General features: G+C 39.1%; 2 protein-coding genes across 2 annotated transcripts; both read left to right on the forward strand.

Moving 5' to 3' along the window:
• Positions 1-14,051: 14,051 nt before the first annotated feature.
• Positions 14,052-16,520, forward strand: LOC143618137 (uncharacterized; the record flags this gene model as incomplete). The annotated part of the gene is made up of 3 exons (XM_077090454.1): positions 14,052-14,800; positions 16,168-16,309; positions 16,395-16,520. Coding segments are annotated over exons 1-3 (930 nt in total), but the record flags the coding sequence as incomplete, so codon positions are not given.
• Positions 16,514-20,104, forward strand: LOC143618135 (uncharacterized). Its single transcript, XM_077090452.1, has 3 exons — positions 16,514-18,221; positions 19,233-19,670; positions 19,766-20,104. Exons 1-2 carry the CDS (start codon positions 16,575-16,577, stop codon positions 19,605-19,607), a joined length of 2,022 nt encoding a protein of 673 aa, XP_076946567.1. The 5' UTR covers positions 16,514-16,574; the 3' UTR covers positions 19,608-19,670; positions 19,766-20,104.
• Positions 20,105-20,122: the final 18 nt, after the last annotated feature.

Consider the following 20,122-nt stretch of genomic DNA (forward strand, 5'->3'; position numbering starts at 1 on the left):
GCGGATTAGGCTTATTTAGTGACTCATGTGGATGAAACCCAGTTAAACAAACCAATATACAGACTCACGAATACAAACGAACTAATTACATAATCAACTGCTATTTACAACTGAAATACTAACTGAGACTTATTTTTGTCTTTTTCCTGATTTTTCAAATTTTATTATTTTTATTTTTTTTTATTTTTTTTTATTTTTTTAATACTAACTGAAATGACTGATAATTACAACTCAGAAATTAATAATTTTACAACTCATCTGACTAAGTACAACTCGATATATACACAACTCGATAACGAACTGGATTTCATCACACGGGTAAAAATAAAATAAAGGCCAAGGCTAAAATGGTATGTAATGTTCAGTTTAACAAACAAAAAAGGAATATGGTCCAAATGGGCTCCTAGGGGATAATGTCGGGTAAGGAATTTATTTAGTGAGGAAAATATGTACGGAATGGGTTTTCTAAAGTCCTAATCTCCATACAGGTGGTGGTATTAAGATCCCGAAAAGCATGTGACAAGCAAGTTCTAATTCTGTAAAACATACCGGTTTCCCTCAATAAATGTCATGACATATTTTATATCTATTATATAATATGTGTATTAAGTATAGGGGCTAATCTCACAATATTTCTAGAAATATGGGCTGCCGATATGAAACATGTATACCCGTCCCCTTGACTCGTTATCCCGGCCTAAACGATTCCATTTTCAAACTTCTCATTTTTAAAAACATTTGTTGGGAAAACTATCGAGAAGCTAAAAAACCAACCATGACCAAAAAACTCTAACTTGGCATTAATAGCAATAAGTGACAGTTAATAACTTAAGTTTTTAAATACTGAGGTACTATCGGGCTAAAAATTTTCAATTGTCCCCCATCCCCACACTTGAGGTTGACATTGTCCTCAATGTAAAAATAATAATAAAACAATTAATAATTATTTGGGGAACGGGGTTGAACTGACAGTTTGACTACTTAAAAACCCGGGGAACAAATGTGGTGAACTAATGCAAATATACAATTACAATTCTAAAAACTAAAATAAAAATAACAATATAGTTTATGAAACCGAAATCACCTGATAATAAAGACAATGCAATGCGAAACTCGGCCCACAACTCTCAACACACTCGTGACACATGTCTCCATCACTGACCAATTCTGTCTAACCAAATCTGCACAACTCTCGAGACATGTATAAGCAACCACTCACAAGTATAAGACTTAGGTCTTTCGAGAGTTAAAATTATTATTATATTATAAAATCATTACCGAGCCAAGTTAGTCAATTTCATAAAAAATTTTGTTAATTATTTAAAAATAATAAAAGACCTAACTCACTTTCGTAGGAATCACGATTGCATTTTGCGTATGCAACAAGCCCTTTAATCCCCCCGGTAGCCCGGGTGGACGACTGAGGTCTCGTGAGGGTTTATAGTGAACACACCCACAAAGTTCCAAAGTAACACAAACAAAAATACAAATATATACAAATATACAAATCAAATACAGCAGACAAAGTGGGAGGGCTGTTATATATAATTATTATTATATTATTATTACTTATTTATTTTATATATATATATATATATTTAGAGATCCGAGGACCCATCGCGTAGCGCGATGGGTCAGGCAAGCACACGTCGCGCTACGCGACCCATTTAATTCAAATTAGGGTTTGGATCCCATCGCGTAGCGCGATGGGGTTGGTCATGGCGTCATCGCGCTACGCGATGACGTCAGATGTCTGGGAAGTCCCCAGCCACCATCGCGTAGCACGATGGTGAGCTGTCCAGGGCCATCGCGTAGCGCGATGGTCCCCAGTGAACAGAAAGTTTTTGTCGAATTGGGGTCGGGCATTTTCCGACCCAGTCACTTTTCGACATCCCGACAACACCCTGAACATGCTTCTGAAGTCGGAATTTGCAATACTTACCTACAAAGCCGTGAAATTAACCAATTACTTACCGAACCTCCAAAACGCACACTGCATCAAAAGCCTCCCCACACTTGAGATATGCTGCACAGAACTCGAGACCAAAGTCAAACAACGACACAACGAAAAGAAAATAAAATGGAACACACTTACAAACCCCGGGTTGCCTCCCGGTCAGCGCTGAATTGTGTGTCTACAGCTCGACAATGCCTCGAATGCTTCAAGTAGCTTCATAAACCGGTGAGGTCACCATAGAACTCACCGATTTCTTTCCTCTCTTTCCTTTCCTCTAATTGCTACCCTTCAGGTCGTTCCTGTCAGTTACAAAACATCCCTCTCTTGTATGATTTGTGCACGATGGTACGCACTTGTCAACAAGAGGGTTAGTAGCATTTTCAAACAATAATAACCGCTTAACACGGTTCCCACACTTAATGCCCAAAAATCCCTCAGCGCAATCAATTACCGCATGTGCTGTGGCAAGGAACGGCCTACCCAGTACGACTTCAGATTTTTTAATGTTACACTTAGCATAATCAAGTACCAGGAAGTCAACTAGGTAGCTAAAATCGTCCACTTGAACCATTACATTAGTGACCATGCCCGGGGGTGTGTATGAGTTTGATTCGCCAACACCAAGGTGGTGTTTACACTCTCTAACGGGCCAAACTCATACTGATCATATAAACTGCCGGGCATGACACTAACACATGCTCCAAGATCTAGAAGTGCCCGATCAGTTTTGAAATCTCCAATTTGAATTGATAAAAGTGGCACTCCCGAGTCTTGGAGTTTACTTGAGGTGGTATTATCCTCCACCTCCTCATCATTCGTGTTGGTCAATTTGGCATTTAAACATTTTTCACAAATGCAATTTTCACAAAAAGTTGATTCATTAGAGTTCGATTTCAATTCATTTTGAGAAATTGTTTCCTTTTAACCAACACCTTCATTCTCATCACTAACATCATTCACCACTGCTTCAACAAACTGCGGTGGCGACTCAACTTCAACCCAAGTAATTTCAAAATGAGGTAAAAGACTTACCGGTTGATGTGCACATTATTTCCTTTCTTAGAGCTTGAGCTAGCATGTTGCGGGTTTACTGTGGTATCGCTTGGTAGCTGACCCGCGTTCTTCTGAAATCTCGCCACATCTGCTGCGAGCTGACCAATCTGCTTTGACATCGCTTCTGCTGACTTGTCTCTCAACTCGAATTGTCTCTGCGTTTCCTTCTGATTATCAGTCACAAGCTTCAACAACGCATCTAACTTTGAATGTATCGACTCGTCTGAATTTCCCGAACTACCCTTGTGCTGGTCCTGATTCTGATTACCTGATGAACTGTTACCCCGGTAACCATCTCTGTTATATCCCTGACTGTTATACTGACTGTTCGAACCACCCTGTTGGTAGTTGCTCTGCTGTCGGTTCTAACTGGACCCCTGAAAGTTCGGGTTCGACTGGTTCGACGCGTTCCCGTATTTGAAATTCGGGTGATTCCTTAGGCCCAGGTGATAAGTGTTCGAATTGAACCCTTGGCCCTTGGACTCCCCGTACGCGTAACTGACTTCCTCCTCGTCGGTATACTCGTCATCATAAGGCAATCTTCAACCTTATGCCCCAATCCACCACAATCTGAACAAACCGGGAATTTCACCCCGACTTTACCAACCTCCTTCTTTTTCTCTTTCCGATAACCCGCGAGTTCCCATTCCAACTCTGCAATTCTGACTGACTCCCTCGAGGCTGATTTAACTGTTCGGGTGACCCCGACTTTCGTCTTCAATCTGTTGCTACCTCTGCCTTGGAATATTCATACATAAATTCCAAAAATTCTCAATCATCTTCCTCGGGTTGATTCAACAACTGATTATTACATGAAGCCTTCAAATGCTTTCTGTCTTCATACGTCAACCCATCAACGAAACACTTAACCAACTCCCACAACTCAATATGATGGTGCGGGCACTTCCGAATCGTTTCCTTGTAATGAATAAAATCCTCGTGAAACAACTCACCCGGTAACTGTGAAAAATGTCTAATCTCCATTCAGACCTCGATAGTCTTCGACTGTGAATAGTACTTGTTAAGGAAAACCTGTTGCATCTCGGCCCAGCTCTCAATATTGTGCATCGGTAGCGAGTTGAACCAGTGTTTTGCTTTGTCTTTTAATGAAAACTGGAACAACTGCAACCGAACCTCATCTTGATCATAAGTACCATCACCAATAGACCCGCAAATAGCTGAAAAATCTGACAAGTGTGAATACGAGTCTTCTGATCCCAGTCCGTGAAAATGAGGAACTATGTTGATGTAGGACGGACGGGATTTAAATATCGGTTGTCCCTAAACACGCACTTGTGGGACAATCGGTGATGCACCATCTGAAATAGCCGGTCTGAACCGACTGTTAACACCCTGAACCGGAGGCCTGTAATTCCTTTGTCTAGCCCTCGCTTCCTCAAAACCTCCCCGATTAACCTGAATCGGTTGTCTCTGTTCCACCCGATACCTGCCTATACCACCATGATCAAGATTTCTATTCCTCCACCTGTTACCTCTCACCCTAACCAGTTCCTCAACCTCATCAACCTCTTCAACACGCAAACCCGCATTTTCATTTCTCGGGCCAAATTCCTCCTCATCTCCCTCTTCTTCATCTTCAGTGTGAATACTGACATGGTCGAACTCTTGAATAATCGTCTGTCGATGACGAGGGGTATTGTTCGGGGCTGATGGCCCGGGTCTTTCATGGTTTCGGTTTCGGTTTCTGGAGTGTCGGGCTGAATTTTGGGGTTGTTGATTGGTGTTTATTGGTGGTGGTGGATCATTGTTTGGTGGATTCAATTCGGGTTGGAAAACATTAATTTCGGGTGGTGGGTTTTTGTCACACCCCGACTTAGGGCCTAGGCGTGACACCCGTAGTTGGTACCTATTTTGAAAATATATTAGAGTTGCAGGTTATTAACGGAAGTCTTTGGTTATAATAAAATATTAATTTATTTTGAAAACCTCTTGAATAATAAATATTCAAGTATTTGTTTTACAAACCTTTGTTTACTCTCGTTTACAATATTTTATTTATTAAAAACTGAGTCATCTCTGTCTGCGAGCATCTATCTCCAAAAGTGACTCAAATGCCATGCTACCTATGCTATTCTTGCTTTCCTATAATGAGGGGAAAAATACGTCAGCGATATGCTGGTGAATCGTTGACTCTGAAAATATTTGACTGACAAGATAGTTTTGGAACAAACTCAGCAGAAACGTCTCTTATTTCTGGGAACTTGTGCCACTTCCATACACCCACAATTATGGTTCTCCAATAACTGATGCTCATTGGAGAACTTTCGTTATGTCTGTTAGCCTGCGACCACATAGTCTTGATTGATAGGTTAACAGATATGTTTGGATCCAGACACATGTGTACTCGGTCTGAATTGCTTTTATTATTTACCTTGTAACTTAGGGATCACGTAATCCCTTAAAATGTAGAGATCACGTAATCTCATACTTGACTGACTGTTTAAGATAAACAACCCGTTTATCTGAATGTAAAAGGTTTAACATATTCACGTTATAAAAAGGTTGAACGTATTCACCTGTGATTGTGATTGTCTTTTCTGAATGATGTGGTGATCTCGTTTGAAAACCATTGTGAATGAATGATTGATCTATGTAATAACATAAGTTTATATAAATACTCGGATCGTCTCTTGATCCAGCTACAGACCTTTAGTCTGGTTTTGATAGCTATAAACCTTGACTGATCATTTGTTTGAATAAAATATTTCATGTAGTCTTTTTATTTGTTTACAAATCATGAGTTAAGTTTCTTTTTCATGAAGAATCATCAATTAATAGGTTTCTTCGTCAAGAAGAAACATTGAATTGACTATAACCCTGGCATGTAAAATCTTACATTTCTTAGTTGTGAAGAAACTACTATATCTGCTTGTATGTAAAAGCTTGTATGGGCAGCAATTCTACTTTCTATCGCGTATCGAGGCTCAAATCGTCAGAACTTCACGGTATTTGGAGTTTATATGCCTAAGTTTGTACGGGCAGCAATTCTACTTTCTATCGCGTATCGAGGCTCAAATCGTCAGAACTTCACGGCTTGGAACGCACTACGAGGTTGGCACGCTTCTCGATGCTAAGTGTGTGTGAGTGGTGGTGTTTTGGTGTGATAATGGAAGTGCCATAAGCCTCCCCTTTTATAGCCAATTTTGGGAACCATCGCGTAGCGCGATGGTCCTTTCTACTGAGGCATCGCGTAGAACGATGTCAGATTTTGACGCGTGGCATGCTGACTCAGCCCTAGCGTATGCCACGTGTCCCCCATTGCGACACGTGTCAGGTGACTCATGCAACCCCATCGCGTAGCGCGATGGTGATCTTTCTGGGCTCATCGCGTAGCGCGATGGGTCCTGAAATCCGATTTTCAACTTTTGGTCCCTCGTCTTTGATAACTTGTCATTTCTTGATCATACTTCCATTTCCAAAAATACTAAAGCGGCCCTTATGCGGCTCGTGGCGATGCGAGCGTGCGAAGTGCAAAATGCACCATCAAAACGCCACATTACGCCCATCGCTCGAGTCCGAGTCCGAGTCCGAGTCCGTGTCCGAGTCCGTGTCCGTGCGCGTGCGCGTCGGGTGCTTTGCACCCTCTGCTAGGACTATGGAGAGTGGCTAGCCACTTTAAAACATTTTTATGGAAACTTGCTTCCTTATAAAGAGCTTCCATTTCTTTGTTTGTTTCCATGTGGGATGAACATTCCATTCCTTATTTATACCCATGGAATGCTTCCCTTTTTTCTTTCATCTATCCATATGGGATGGATTTTCCTACTTCCTTAAACATAAGATGCTTAATTTTTCCTTATCTCTATTTTTCCCATTACTTGATTTTGAGGTTATTTTAATCCTCCAACTTTCAAAGTTGACGTTTTTAGTCCAAAATAAATATGGATTTTTCTAGGATGTTACAGTTTTGGTTTTGGTTTTGCCCTTCCATATCTGGCTGTCTGATCTAAGCTCGGTTCTGCCGAGCTAACCGTTCGATTTCTGTCTCGTAAATCAGTGGAGACTTTCTTCCTGAATGGCGGGTGTGCATAAACTTGTTACCTGCACAAATAACACACCCCGCGTAAAATGGGAAAATAAAACCAAACTAAAAATAAAAATAAAAATAACAACTAAATTAAACTAAGAAATCAATTAACACAAAAACACTAAGCGCACTAACTCCCCGGCAACAGCGCCATTTTGATGACCGTCGTTTGAGTCATGCAAAAACCTAATTAACCTAAGCAGCTAGGGTAAGTCAGGTATCGTATCCATCAGGAGTATGTGGTCAGTGTGAAGTGAAATCAATTTCTAAACTTATGAAGTAATTCAATTAAAGTGCTGATCACACTAGCAATTGGTTTATATGTTGTAACAAGCAATAAGTAATCACGTGTTCAATCAATTAACAAAGACAAATTACACCCGGGAATCCAAGTAATTAACCTAACAGCAAACTCATGCAACTTAACAGATTAACAATCACTGATTAACACCGATTAACTAACTAGACAAACCTTAGGCATCAACGCTTACTAACACACGGCACTGGTTATCAAACAGTCCCTGCCAGTGTGACTCAACTAAGGGAAAGCTTATGCTTCATCACATTCAACTAGTCAAAACAATCCTATAAGCAATTATCATAGCAACTGGCACAATAATCGTTCTGATCGAAATAAACCTAAACCGACTGAGTGCACAATAATACTAGACATCAATACTCATCGATTAATCAAAGATCATTACAATCAATTCATTCTAAATACATGAGAAAAACTGAAAGATACAATACTCTACATCCCGGGTATGACTTGAAGAAACTAGCCGCGCATCGGCATCTCTCGGGCCTCGGTTATGATCTGGTAGGCCATGTAGGACACTTAGAGATGATTGGGGATGGTCGGGACTTGATCTTCTGCTCTGGAAATCACGTGGAAGGTGAAGAATCCCGTGTAGGGTCGTCCAAATGTGTTATATAATAAAACCCTAACTTTCACGATTCTGGGGACCATCACGTAGCGCGATGGCCTCCTTTCCTGGTCCATCGCGCTACGCAATAGACCAAAAGTCAACGCAGTCTAAATTACAGGGCATCGCGTAGCGCAATGCCCCACCTTCAACACCCATCGCGCTACGCGATGGGCCTCTTTTCTCAGCAACTTCGTTTAACTGCCTCGGTAAGCGTGCTGGACATCCCAGGTCTTCATTCCATGCTCATACAGGTCCAAATTAAGCGCGTTAAGTACCTGTGACCTGAAACACAATAAACATGTATGAAGTACCAAAGTTCCTAAAATAAACGAGTAAAACAAATACGTTAACCCAAATAAATATGTACAAATAAACCGAACATCACCCTCAGTTCCTCAAAACCTCCCCAATTAACCTGAGTCAGTTATCTTTGTTCCTCCCGATATCTTCATATACCACCTCGATCTGGATTTATGTTCCTCCACCTGTTACCTCTTACCCTAACCGGTTCCTTAACTTCCTCAACCTGTATACCCTCATCTGCATTTCTCTACTCAAACCCGTCATTTCCTCTAACTCGCCATTCATCCCCGTTACTACCATCATTTCTCGGTTCTTGTTCCTCCTCATCTCCCTCTTCTTCGTCTTCGGTGTGAATACTGACATGATCGAAATCCCGTATAATTGGCTGTCGGTGACGAGGGGTGTTGTTCGGGGCTGATGGCCCAGGTCTGTCAAGGTTTCGATTTCGGTTTCTAGATTGTCGGGCTGAAATTTGTGGTTGTGGATTGGTGTTTATTGGTGGTGGTAGGTCATAATTAGGTGGGTTTTGGTTATTTGGTGGGTTAGGCTCGGGTTGGAAAACATCGATCTCGGGTGGTGGGTTTTGGTTTTGATTCTGGTTCTGGTTCTGACCTTCCATGTTTGACTGTATGATCTGAGCTCAGTTCTGCCGAGCTAACCGTTCGATTTCTTGCTCGTAAATCAGTGAAGAATTTCTTCCTGAACGGCGGGTGTGCATAAACCTGTTACCTGCACAAATAACACACCCCGCGTAAAATGGGTAAATAAAACTAAACTAAAAATAAAAATAAAAATAACAACTAAATTAAACTAAATTAACTAAGAAATCAATTAATCACAAAAACACTAAGCGCACTAACTCCCCGGAAACGGCTCCATTTTGATGCTAGACTGTCGCTATCTAGTCAAAAACTATTAAATCAGTGTCCTAATCACCTTAAACTAGTTAGTGTAAGTAGGGTGTCGAACCACGAGGAGTATGTGGTCAGTGTGCAGTGAATTCAATTCCTAACATTATGAAGTGAATTATATCAAAGTGCTGATCACACTAGCAAATGAATTTGAGTTTTATAATAATCAAACAAGTAATCAAGTATTCAATCAATCAGACAAAGCAAATCACACCCGGGAATCCAAGTAAGCAACCTAACAGCAAACTCATGCACTTAACATATAAACTATCTTGTGTCAACTACAGACTGACTAACCGGTCAAACCTTAGGCATCCACGCTCGCTAACACACGGAACTGGTTATCAAACGGTCCCTGCCAGTGTGACTCAACTAAGGGCAAACGTATGCTTTCTTGCAATTAACAGGTTAAGACAATCCTACAAGCAATTATTATAGCAATCGACAACCTAATTGTTCAGATCAAAATAAACCTAAACCGACAGATTATACGAACATACTAAATATCAATACTCATAGATTAACATCAAAACAATTACAATTAGTTGTTCTAGTACATGTGAAATAAACTGAAAGATTACAAACTATACATCCCGGGTATGACTCGAAGGATCTAGCCGCGTCTCGGCATCTCTCGTACTTCGGTTATGATGGATAAGATCATGTACAGGGCCTTGAGATGATTGGGATCAATGGTTCTTCTCCTTGCTGCTCTAAAAATCGTCTGGATAGTGAATAATGGCGTCTAGGGTCGTCAAAACGAAATAAAACATCAAACCCTAACTTTCCCGACTATGGAGAACATCGCGTAGCGCGATGGAAGATAACCTCATATTTGGATTCCTCTCGTTGAGAGACCCAAAATTCATATATTATGGGTCCCGTAACTCATTTTCTAGCCCAAGATATGCTCGTTTTACTTCCTGGTCGCTTTTTGTGAACCCATCTTGTTCAGTTTTAGCATCGGGTTTAGGTTCCTCATCCAAACTCTTCCCGAATCCTTCTAACACTTCCTAAGACTTCAAGTTATGCTTCGGTCATCCCGAGCTATCATTCCATGCTCGTATAAGTCTCCAATTTAGCATATTTAACGATCAATGACCTAAAATACAAAAGCACGTATGAAGTACCAAAGTTCTAACAATATACTAACAAAATTACATAATTAACACACTAATATATATATATATACAAAATACCCGAACATCCCTCTTCAAATTCCTGCCCAGTTTTCTCACCTCACTCATACCTATGCAATTCACTTAAAAATGAATGTTTGCGCCAATACAAACGAATGGCGATCTTACTTGATCATGATACCCAATGCTCATCTAACTTGAACCCCGAACATTCCTCGATTTGGATTGTATTATCAACTTCATGTTCCATATCCATATATTTAGTTAACCTCTCTCCAATAAAATCCCCTCTATATGTCGCTTGAGAATATGAAGATTAGGAAAATATTGAGTTGGCTAATCTCCTTTAAAAGAAAAAATCTTCTACATGTCGATTTGATCCAAAGTTACCACTTGTTTAAGGGAGAACCAATGTGCCCAGATATATAGAATTAGGTTACACGAAATATTCTGCATTTCAATCTAATCCAAACAATAAAATGCAAACTTGACAACATTAATCAAAGTGCAAATACATCAAAGTTCATCTTACCAAAATGATACAAAAAACTTAGCGTCGAACGATTAGAACCGACTGTTTCTCTCTAAAAGTGGGATGTGAAGTGTATGGATGGATCTGTGCAAAACACTCCCCTCTATTTATTGGTAGGTTAATTATTGTACGATATGTTGGTTTCTATTTGCATGGGCGTGTACTTTCTGTAGCATAACCGTGACCCTTAAAATCTTATCAGCCTAACCATAATGATCTAGAGGCATGGTCGTGACATCCTTAAATTGTGTCGATCCAACCATGTAATTGCAATGTAACGTCCGACTTTTAGAAATAATAAATAAAGTAATATTTAAATAAAGTTTGTTATTTAATCGTCGTATAATAATAAGTCATAAATTAAAATGAGAGATGGTAGGCTTAAATGGATATGGACTTAAAAATAAAACATGGACTTAGTGGATTAATGGGCCTAAGGTCCATGAGCTAAAGGTATAAGTACCCCTTAAACCTTCCCTAAAACCCTAGATCTCATAATTCCATACCTTTCCATTTTTACCAACACACACTCTCCCTACCTTGAAACCCGAGAACAAGATCCAAGTTGTTTTAGTGATTTTCTCATCCAAACAACAAGAAGAATCAAGATCTAGCTCGTGTCAAGATTAAGCTCTAAAACGAATTTCGCTAGAGGTACGTTTGTAGTGTAAAGGTGGTTCATTTGGTGTCGGTTCTCCATGAAAATTGGTAGAACAATAGATCGGGGCCTAAAGGTTAATAAAAATATAAACTTGACGTAAAAATGTGAACTTTGAGGGTCAGATTCGTTTAACCCGTTAGTTAAGTTCGGCTCGTTCATGACTTGTAGATCTAACGCGAGTTTGGCTCTTTGCAAGCCTAGAATATAATATTTGAAGCTTGAATCTAACCAAGTTTATATTTTAGTTGTTAATATTAATAGAAATAAATTAATAAAAGTATTAATAATAATACTAATAATAATATAATAATAATAATAATTCTCGTAAACAAAGAAGAAAAAAGAAAGGAAAAGAGAAAGAAAAGAAAAAGGGAAAAGGAAAGGAAAAGGAGCTCATGATGAGTAGCCAATGTGTGTATAAAAGCTTGGGAAGATAAAAATTAAACAAAAGACCATGTTGGTGGAGTGGTTGAGACACAATATGGGAAGCGAGAGGTCATAGGATCAAATCCCAGATCTCGCGCGAAATACATTTTTGATGCGAAATGGGTCATGCAAAAAAGTTCATGCGAAGCGAACTAGCTCATGCAAAGCGAAAAAAAGTTCATGCGAAGCGAACCAGCTCATGCGAAGCGAAAAAGTTCAAGCGAAGCAAGTCCAAGCGAAGCGAACTGAATCCAAGCGAAGCAAACTGAGTCCAAGCGAAACGAGTCCAAACGAAGCGAACTAAGGGGTTCATGCGATGTGAACTGGGCCATTCTTAGTTAATCCAAGATAATCCAACAAAATAAACCAAACCAATCAACTTCGTTATCTCCGTATAACCCGATATATTTTAAGATAAATAATCAATTAAAGAAAATGAATATATTTGTATATTTATATATAATTAAAAGAAAAGTACACATATATATATACATACACAATAATATATTAAATGAAAGGAACATATATTAATGAAGAAGAGAAATATATATATATAATAATGGGAGGATATGAACGCAAAATAAAGACCGTCGTTAAATAAAGTTATTTCGTTAGATTTGTTAGCCCAAATAAACGAGCCTAGCCTATCAAGTACGCTAGACTAATAAATACGAATCTAATTAATTATGTTAGTACGTGGTTAATTTATGCATATATGTGTTAAACAGTTAGCCGCACATAACTCAGGAATGACATTACTATAAACGGTGAACGTAACAGGATCCAAGTGAGTTCTAGCCCCTTTTATGTGTTATGTTTTCGGGGCTGTGTGCATACTACGATGTGTTTAGATTTATACACTTAACTTAAATGGTAAGTGTATATTAGATATATGTTTGCGTATGAATGTGAATGATGTGGATTGTTTAACTAATATGCATGTGATGTTATATTAGTTATGATTGAAGGAAATAGAAAGGAAATGTAATGAAGGTAGAATGGTATGGTATGTTAGAGGGCACCGGGCCCTAATAATAACCGAGGAATGTAGGGCACTGGACTCTTATAATATCCAAGGTAAGTAGGGACTGGACTCTGAGGAGATCCAAGGTATGAAGGACACCGGATCCTTATAATTCCGAGGTATGTAGGGCACTGGACCCTTATAATATCCAAGGTAAGTGAGGACCGGATCTTTATAGTATCCGAGGTATGTTGTTAGTATCAAGTATGAATGTATGTATGTACGTATGTATGATTGAATGATAGACGAATGAGTAAGTATCAATACGTATCTTCGGACGGTATTGGTAAGTAAGTGGATGTAATGTACGTTAATTAACTAGAACTCACTTAGCGTAGCTGACTTTTAGTATGCACGTAGGCAAGTAGAATGAGACAAGTTGCTTGATGAGGACACGTGACAATAAGAGGAAAACTGGCATCGCTATAAAGAAGACACCGTATCGTTTAATGTTTTATGGATTTATGTTATGATGTTTAAGACAAGATGGTTATGTTATGAATAAATGAATGACTTTTATTTAATGTTTTAATTAACTATGATTTTACGAATTATGTGAATGAGTAAATCCAACCAGCAAGAAAGTAGGGCACCCGGGCAGGGAGCTTACATGCAAAGGCACGATTGTGCATTCACTGAAATCGTGTCAAACCAACCATGCTTTTGTTTAGCATGGCCATGATTTCTATGAATCGTTTTGACCAATTTGTGCTTGCATCTTCATTCCTCACACCCGCTCTGACTAGTGCGGTCAATGCTTGGAGCGGCATGGCCGTGCTAAAGGGTGTGCATGACCTAGCCTGGTTAAGTAACGCTTGATGGATTCAGATGTTACCCGGTCCCAACCTGACCTGAACCGACCCAACAATTTCACCGGGTATAAATAAGACCCCAGTTTCGCTTCACAATCAATCGCTATAACATCTTCCGATATGACCTCCACCACCGTCGCCACCGACGACACCGACCGGCCACCGTCAGTCCCAGTCATCGATCTCAGCCTCTTCTCCCAGACAGAACTCTACACACTCTCCTTATCCTCCGACTCCTACGATCTCAACCACAACCTCGTTATCCCCAAAATCAACCGCGCCGTTTTCAACGAGTCCGCCGGCAGCCGTAAACAGACCTACTCTCGCCTCCGTCTCGCTTCCGATGACGTCACCAAGACCACCACTCTCCACCGCCGCACACCTCACCTCCGTGCACCTGTTACACACCCCTGCCAATAATAATATCAACGACCCCGAGCAAGCGGAGAACACGGTTATTATCCGTATGTTGAAGCAGCTTTGCAAATCGGATCCTAATTTCCAGGATATTGATCTAATTGATGATGATAATGACAATAGCAATATCATTCCCGTTGCGGCTGAGTTTTTGAATAATGAAACCCTAGGTTTAAAGCGGAAGCGAGGGAGGCCGAGGAAGCATGAGAATGTCGTGTTTATTCGGCCGCCGACTGGAAAGCGGATTCGGGACAATAATAATATTATTAAGAAGGAGGTTGTGTATGATGATGAGAAGGATAGGGAGATTGTGAATGAGAGAGGCGAGGCGGTCGATTTGGTTGGGTTAGGTGGATTGGAGGATCCTTATGGGGAGGAGATTAGGAGGCGGACGGTCGGGATGACGACGGAGGATGAGTTGTTAGGGTTTTTGAGAGGGTTGAATGGGCATTGGGGGAGTAAGAGGAGGAAGAGGAGGGTTGTGGCTGCTTCGGAGTTTGGGGATGTGTTGCCGAAAGGATGGAAGATGAGTCTTTGTATTAAGAAGAAAGAAGGTCGGGTTTGGTTGTTTTGTCGTCGGTACCTAAGGTTTGCCTTTTGTTCTTTCTTTTGTGTAATGAATGTTGAACTATAGTATTATCTTTATCATAGGGTTAATGATATATGTGTATTTCGCTTTTGGATGTTTATGTTGTTAGTTCAGAAAATTTTCATTAGGTACTGAAATGGCGACATGCACGTGTCTTTTTTGCATATGATAGGGTGGCATTATATAAGAATAGTGAGGTTTGTTACTGGCAGACTGCATGAGGGTGAGATATAGATTTAGTTGAGCATACAGAATGATACTAGTAATGCTTGTGGTGTTCAGTTTTAGAATGTAGACGTGTAGTTTTTGTCTTTGTAGAAATCTTATATGTGAATATACTTATGTTAGAACGTCATTTGGTTCTTCCAGTATTAGGTTCTTTTTACATGATGTAAAGGGCTACTCTTTGACACAATGTTGCCATTTCTTTCTACAAACACAGTTTGATGGACCAGAATCATATCAATAACGTTTTGTTGCCATTTCTTGCCAACCTCTAAACACTCTAGACCCTTCTATGAAGCATGCATATTTGAACATAGTTACACACACCTCCCAAACCCACCTCTGTGCTAAAATTGACCTCTATGCATGATAAACGAATGCCAAACCATCTGAAAATTAGGGTGCAATCAAACTTAGACTAAAGTAATCTGAAGAAACAAAAGTAGTGTTCTTGGTGTACCCAGGGTTAGAAAATTACATATTGAATCAGGATTCTTGTAGTTGCTTAGTGCCTTAGTCAAAAGGTGGCTGATCTTTTTTATGAGTAAAATATATGGTGTGAGATAATATAATGAAAAAAGGGTGAACTGAATCTAGCAAACAAGAAGATGCAGCTAGAAATGAGGGCAAAAGGAAATTATGAAAATGGTAAAAGAAGTAAAAGCAGGAAGCTTGGGTTTATTTTATTTTCTAAGCTTCCAATTTATATCTCTCTTTGGCGCATAGACATTCGTTTTACTAATTGTACTCATAGGGTGTAGTGGTATACACATGCATCTCCAACCAGGATCAAATTGTTAGGATATGTGCTTTTCTGTAGTTTGAATAAAATTATTACTACAGACGTTTCATTGTTCTTCTCCAAATTATTTCATTAGGGTGTGTGCTAATTTTAAATATTCTTGCAGATTTGAATCAGGTTATAAAATTTTACGTTAAGTACTTTAAAGTTACACCTTTTGTGGAAGGATACAACTTGTATACATATTTATACCTACGAATACATCTTTGCAGGTTATATTCTGCCACCAAGTGTTATATGTACTCAAAGTTTAATCCATCCACAATATTTGTTGTCAACTTTATGAATTTAATGTCTTCATGATTCTTACACAATGTATATTACCTTTATTTTAACCAGTCCTAGTGGTCGGCAGTTCGAGTCATTCAAGGAAATATCAACATACTTAATCTCTGTTATTGGAGAAGAAAACTTGAATAAACCAACCATTGTGCACACAAATGGTTCTGATGGCTCGGCTTTGAAAGAAGCTTCTGTGAGTGTAAGTTTGTGTTTACAAGTGTTTAGTACTCATTCGTTTTCCTTTTTTTTTCAATTACATCTTTTGTTTTTGCTGATTTTTACAGACTGCGAATCTTATTCAACAAGAAGACGACAAAAGAGACAACCCTGTTGACAATCCACCACCATCACCACGAGTGCCACCTGTATCTGCTAACTGTGAGGTACAAGTGAAAAATGACCATATTGGGTCCCACCCACAAACTTTACCTGCAAACTGTGAGGTACAAGTCGGTTTGGATGCAATGGAGGTACAGGTAGAAACCAATGTGAAAAGTGACCATAAGGAGCCTCACGTGGAAAAGGAAACAGAGAAAACCGACCCATTACCTCCAGAATTGGATAATTCTGTTTTAGTTTCGCCTGGAGACACTACTTTAGTTGAAACTGATGATCCACATTCTGGTGACAAAATAAATGAGTGTAAAGAATCCAACACTGATGAGCTTGTTCATGACCTTAATGTTCTGTCTAATAGTAAACAAGATGAACATACTGATGTAGATAGAAACATTATTATGGACAATGAAGCTTCTAGAACAGAAGCTACAGAACAACCTGTTGATGATACTGTCTCTCCGTCTGAACTCTTAGGTGATGATGTCGTGTTGACCATGAATGACAAAAGCAACATACAGCCTGAAACATCTGGTAAAATTCATGTTAATTCTGTTGACAATAAGCCAGACTTCAATCTTGATCAGGATAATGTTTCTGGAACAGGGTGGCAGAGAGACAGTGGCGGCTGTGATGGCGGTGAAGATATTGGTACCGCCACTAGTGCCAGGATGGTAGATCCGCCAGTTCCGGACACCATTGTTGAAAAAGCAAACATCTGTGAAGAAAAGGGTTTTGATGCAAACATGGATATGGATATTAATAATAAAACCAATGAGTTGATATCTGAAACGGAGAAAGTTGATGCTGAGTCATCATCTGGGATCTTTCTTGATCGCTTTGGCTTGGATAAAGATGGTGCAACTGTGGTCGAAGGTATTGGCTCAGTCAAAGCTGCCAATACTGAAACTCTAACATCATTTCAAGAACAAGAGTCTGATGGCACCTATAATAACAATAATGCTGGCTTAACAAGTTCCAGACTTGATGAACTATTTGATGTTGGGACAGATGCATTTGGCAGTTATGAAGAAAATGAATTAAATAATAATCTCGAATTAGACATGATGCATATAGATTCAAATAAGTCAGAAGAAGTCAAACTAGACGACTTCAGCATCTTCAGAAACAACGAACCAAAACGTACGGAGGCGAATGTTTTGGACTTCAACACAAAAACCAATCTTGAATTTTGTTCACTCGTTCCATCTGAAAATGAACAAGAATTCGGGTTCCAAGATTGTCTGTATGATGACACAATGGAAGAACGCAAAGAAGAAAGCTCTGAAAGAGGACTACTTAATCATTTTTCAGATGATATATTTGAGAACAAGATGTATTCTACTCCGTTAGATGGTCTGAAATTTGATGAAGACAGAGATCTTAACAGCAACGAGCTAAGTCTTGCTTTTGGGAACTCTAATGTTGATGTTCATACTAATTTGAGTATGGTTAATAGTAGTATGGTTGAGGGTTTAAAATCAGGAAGTGGTTCAGTGGGTGGATTGTTTAATCTTTCTGGAAATGTTAAAACTAGTAGTTTTCAGAGTTCATGGGAAGGGATCAAATCAGATGAATTTAAGTTTAAAAGTTCTGGAAGTAAGTTTAATACTGCTTTTGGAAGCAATCCTGGGCGGAGTCATGAAGAAGTTGTGCCTAATGGGATGTGGAGAACGGGTGACGGAAGTCAACTGCAAAGTGGTTTGACCATCCCATCACATCCACACATCCCGTCTCCCAGCTCTTATCACTCCTTCAATATAATGCCAGGAAAGGTAATACATACTCTGCAAATGTGGCAGTTTTGTCCTGTTAACTAAATTCATGAATCGTTTTATTAGAAAGTGTAGATTGTTTTAATTTGGATGGCAGATGGTTTCTGTAATCATATTTACTGCAGTAATTACTTTATAAAAGGCTAAGAAGATAAACAAATGTGTTGGATTGTTGACATGACCCATCCATTTGCCACCTCTAATTGATAGGGTAAAGCAAGTGCACAATGTAGTATTCTATATAACTTTATGAGGATGGCAGCTCTTTTTGGACTGTACCCAGAGAATTAGTGGTGGCAATATTGACGGGTCGGCGAGTTATCCTATATAACTTTATGAGGAAGGTGGCTCTTTTCTATTTTTAATAGTAAGGGGTCATTTCACACTACATAACCGAAAAAGTTAAACACCATCCATGTCAAGGACCATTTGTGTTACGTTTATGCATAAGTTTGGACCAGTGGTGTACTTTCCCATATTTAAGGACCAAAAGTGAGACATGAAATACCACAGGGACCAATTGTGTAAATTTTTCAATAAATAATTAGTGTGCCAAACAATAATCTAATTTTGTGAATAGAATAAATTATGATGATTTGTGTATTAAAAAGCATAAAATTATCGAATGGTCCCTGTAGTATGTTTAGATTTCACTTTTGATCCTTATGTATGAGAAAGTGCACACCATGGTCCAAACTTGTATAAACATAACATGAATAGTCCATGACATGGATGCAGGCTTACTTCTATTATAATAAGCTGCAATGATTTGTCCTTTTTATTTTAGTTGTTAATGGAAAAGTCACAAAGGTGTTTAGTCATTTGCCATGCATTACACAAAAAAAGAGTCAAACCTCCACCATCTGTATACATTTATACATAAGTTTGAACCGGTGGTGTACTCATACTCGAGGACCACAAGTGAAATCCAAAAATACCACATGGATCATTCGTGTATTTTTCTATTAAATATGCTTTTAAAAAAATGATTGATTATTGCTTTATTGGCAGGCTGGAGGCGGACAATTTAGACTTGATGAAAGGTACAGTGAAGGTTATGGTGTAACTGGGCTGAGATCTAGTAGGCCCGAGCCTGTGGAGTTCAGTTTCTTAACAGGAGGTAGCTCTCAACATAATCCACATCAGCTTCAAGGGGACTCAAGGGTCTTTCCATACAATTCAGGAATGGATCAACAGTTTAACAACTTTTGGCTTGGAAAGAACACTATGATGCCAAATCCAACTGGCAGAAATCAGATGACAGCTGTCTGTGCCTTGTGTAGAAATGATTTTCATCTCCACCCTCATTTTCAAGCACAAAATGGAATTGCACCTTTGTGCCCGTCTTGCAGTGCAGGGATGTCTGGGCATGCCAACTTGTTGTAGGATGGCGTGGCACTACCTATCTTTGATTTTAGTTGGCCATTATTTTCCCGAGAATATGATAAGGTAACGCCTAGAAATCTTTTGAATTTTTTTTTAATTATTATGTGTTACATTCTTGATCTGTTTTGATATGATTTTGTTTTACGTAAACTTTACAGGTTGACAAAAGTTCGAGATATGTGGTAGGTAATTATGCTTCAAAGATAGGCTGCTTTTTATGGATCATTGTGACTTCTGGTAATTATGCTTCTTATAAGCAGATTCTGACTTAGTTTTTCTTCTGTTAAAACAGTTTTAGAATTTTATGTACATTGATGTTCAACGGTTTCTTCCTTGCCCATGTGCGTCTCTTTCTCAAAGACAAAAGTTAGGAATCGTGCTTTTTGTTCTTGCCCGCTATTATAAGTTTTCTATATTACAATGATCATAATGAATTTGGGACATGAATCTAATAGCTGGCATCCAAACAAAGTTAGCTACTGCGGTTTGGTTTTGGAACAAGGTATGACTGAAAA

This window comes from Bidens hawaiensis, unplaced genomic scaffold (genome assembly GCF_021521415.1).
Source record: "Bidens hawaiensis isolate Kalapana, Puna unplaced genomic scaffold, B.hawaiensis_p1.1 tig00064009_1, whole genome shotgun sequence".
NCBI classification, from domain to species: domain Eukaryota; kingdom Viridiplantae; phylum Streptophyta; class Magnoliopsida; order Asterales; family Asteraceae; genus Bidens; species Bidens hawaiensis.

Excerpts from the sequence above, each read along its gene's own strand:
- LOC143618135 (XM_077090452.1), top strand. The coding sequence starts at position 16,575 with ATGGAGGTACAGGTAGAAACCAATGTGAAAAGTGACCATAAGGAGCCT. Across the intron at positions 18,222-19,232 it reads TCAATATAATGCCAGGAAAG|GCTGGAGGCGGACAATTTAG; the intron begins GTAATACATACT and ends CTTTATTGGCAG.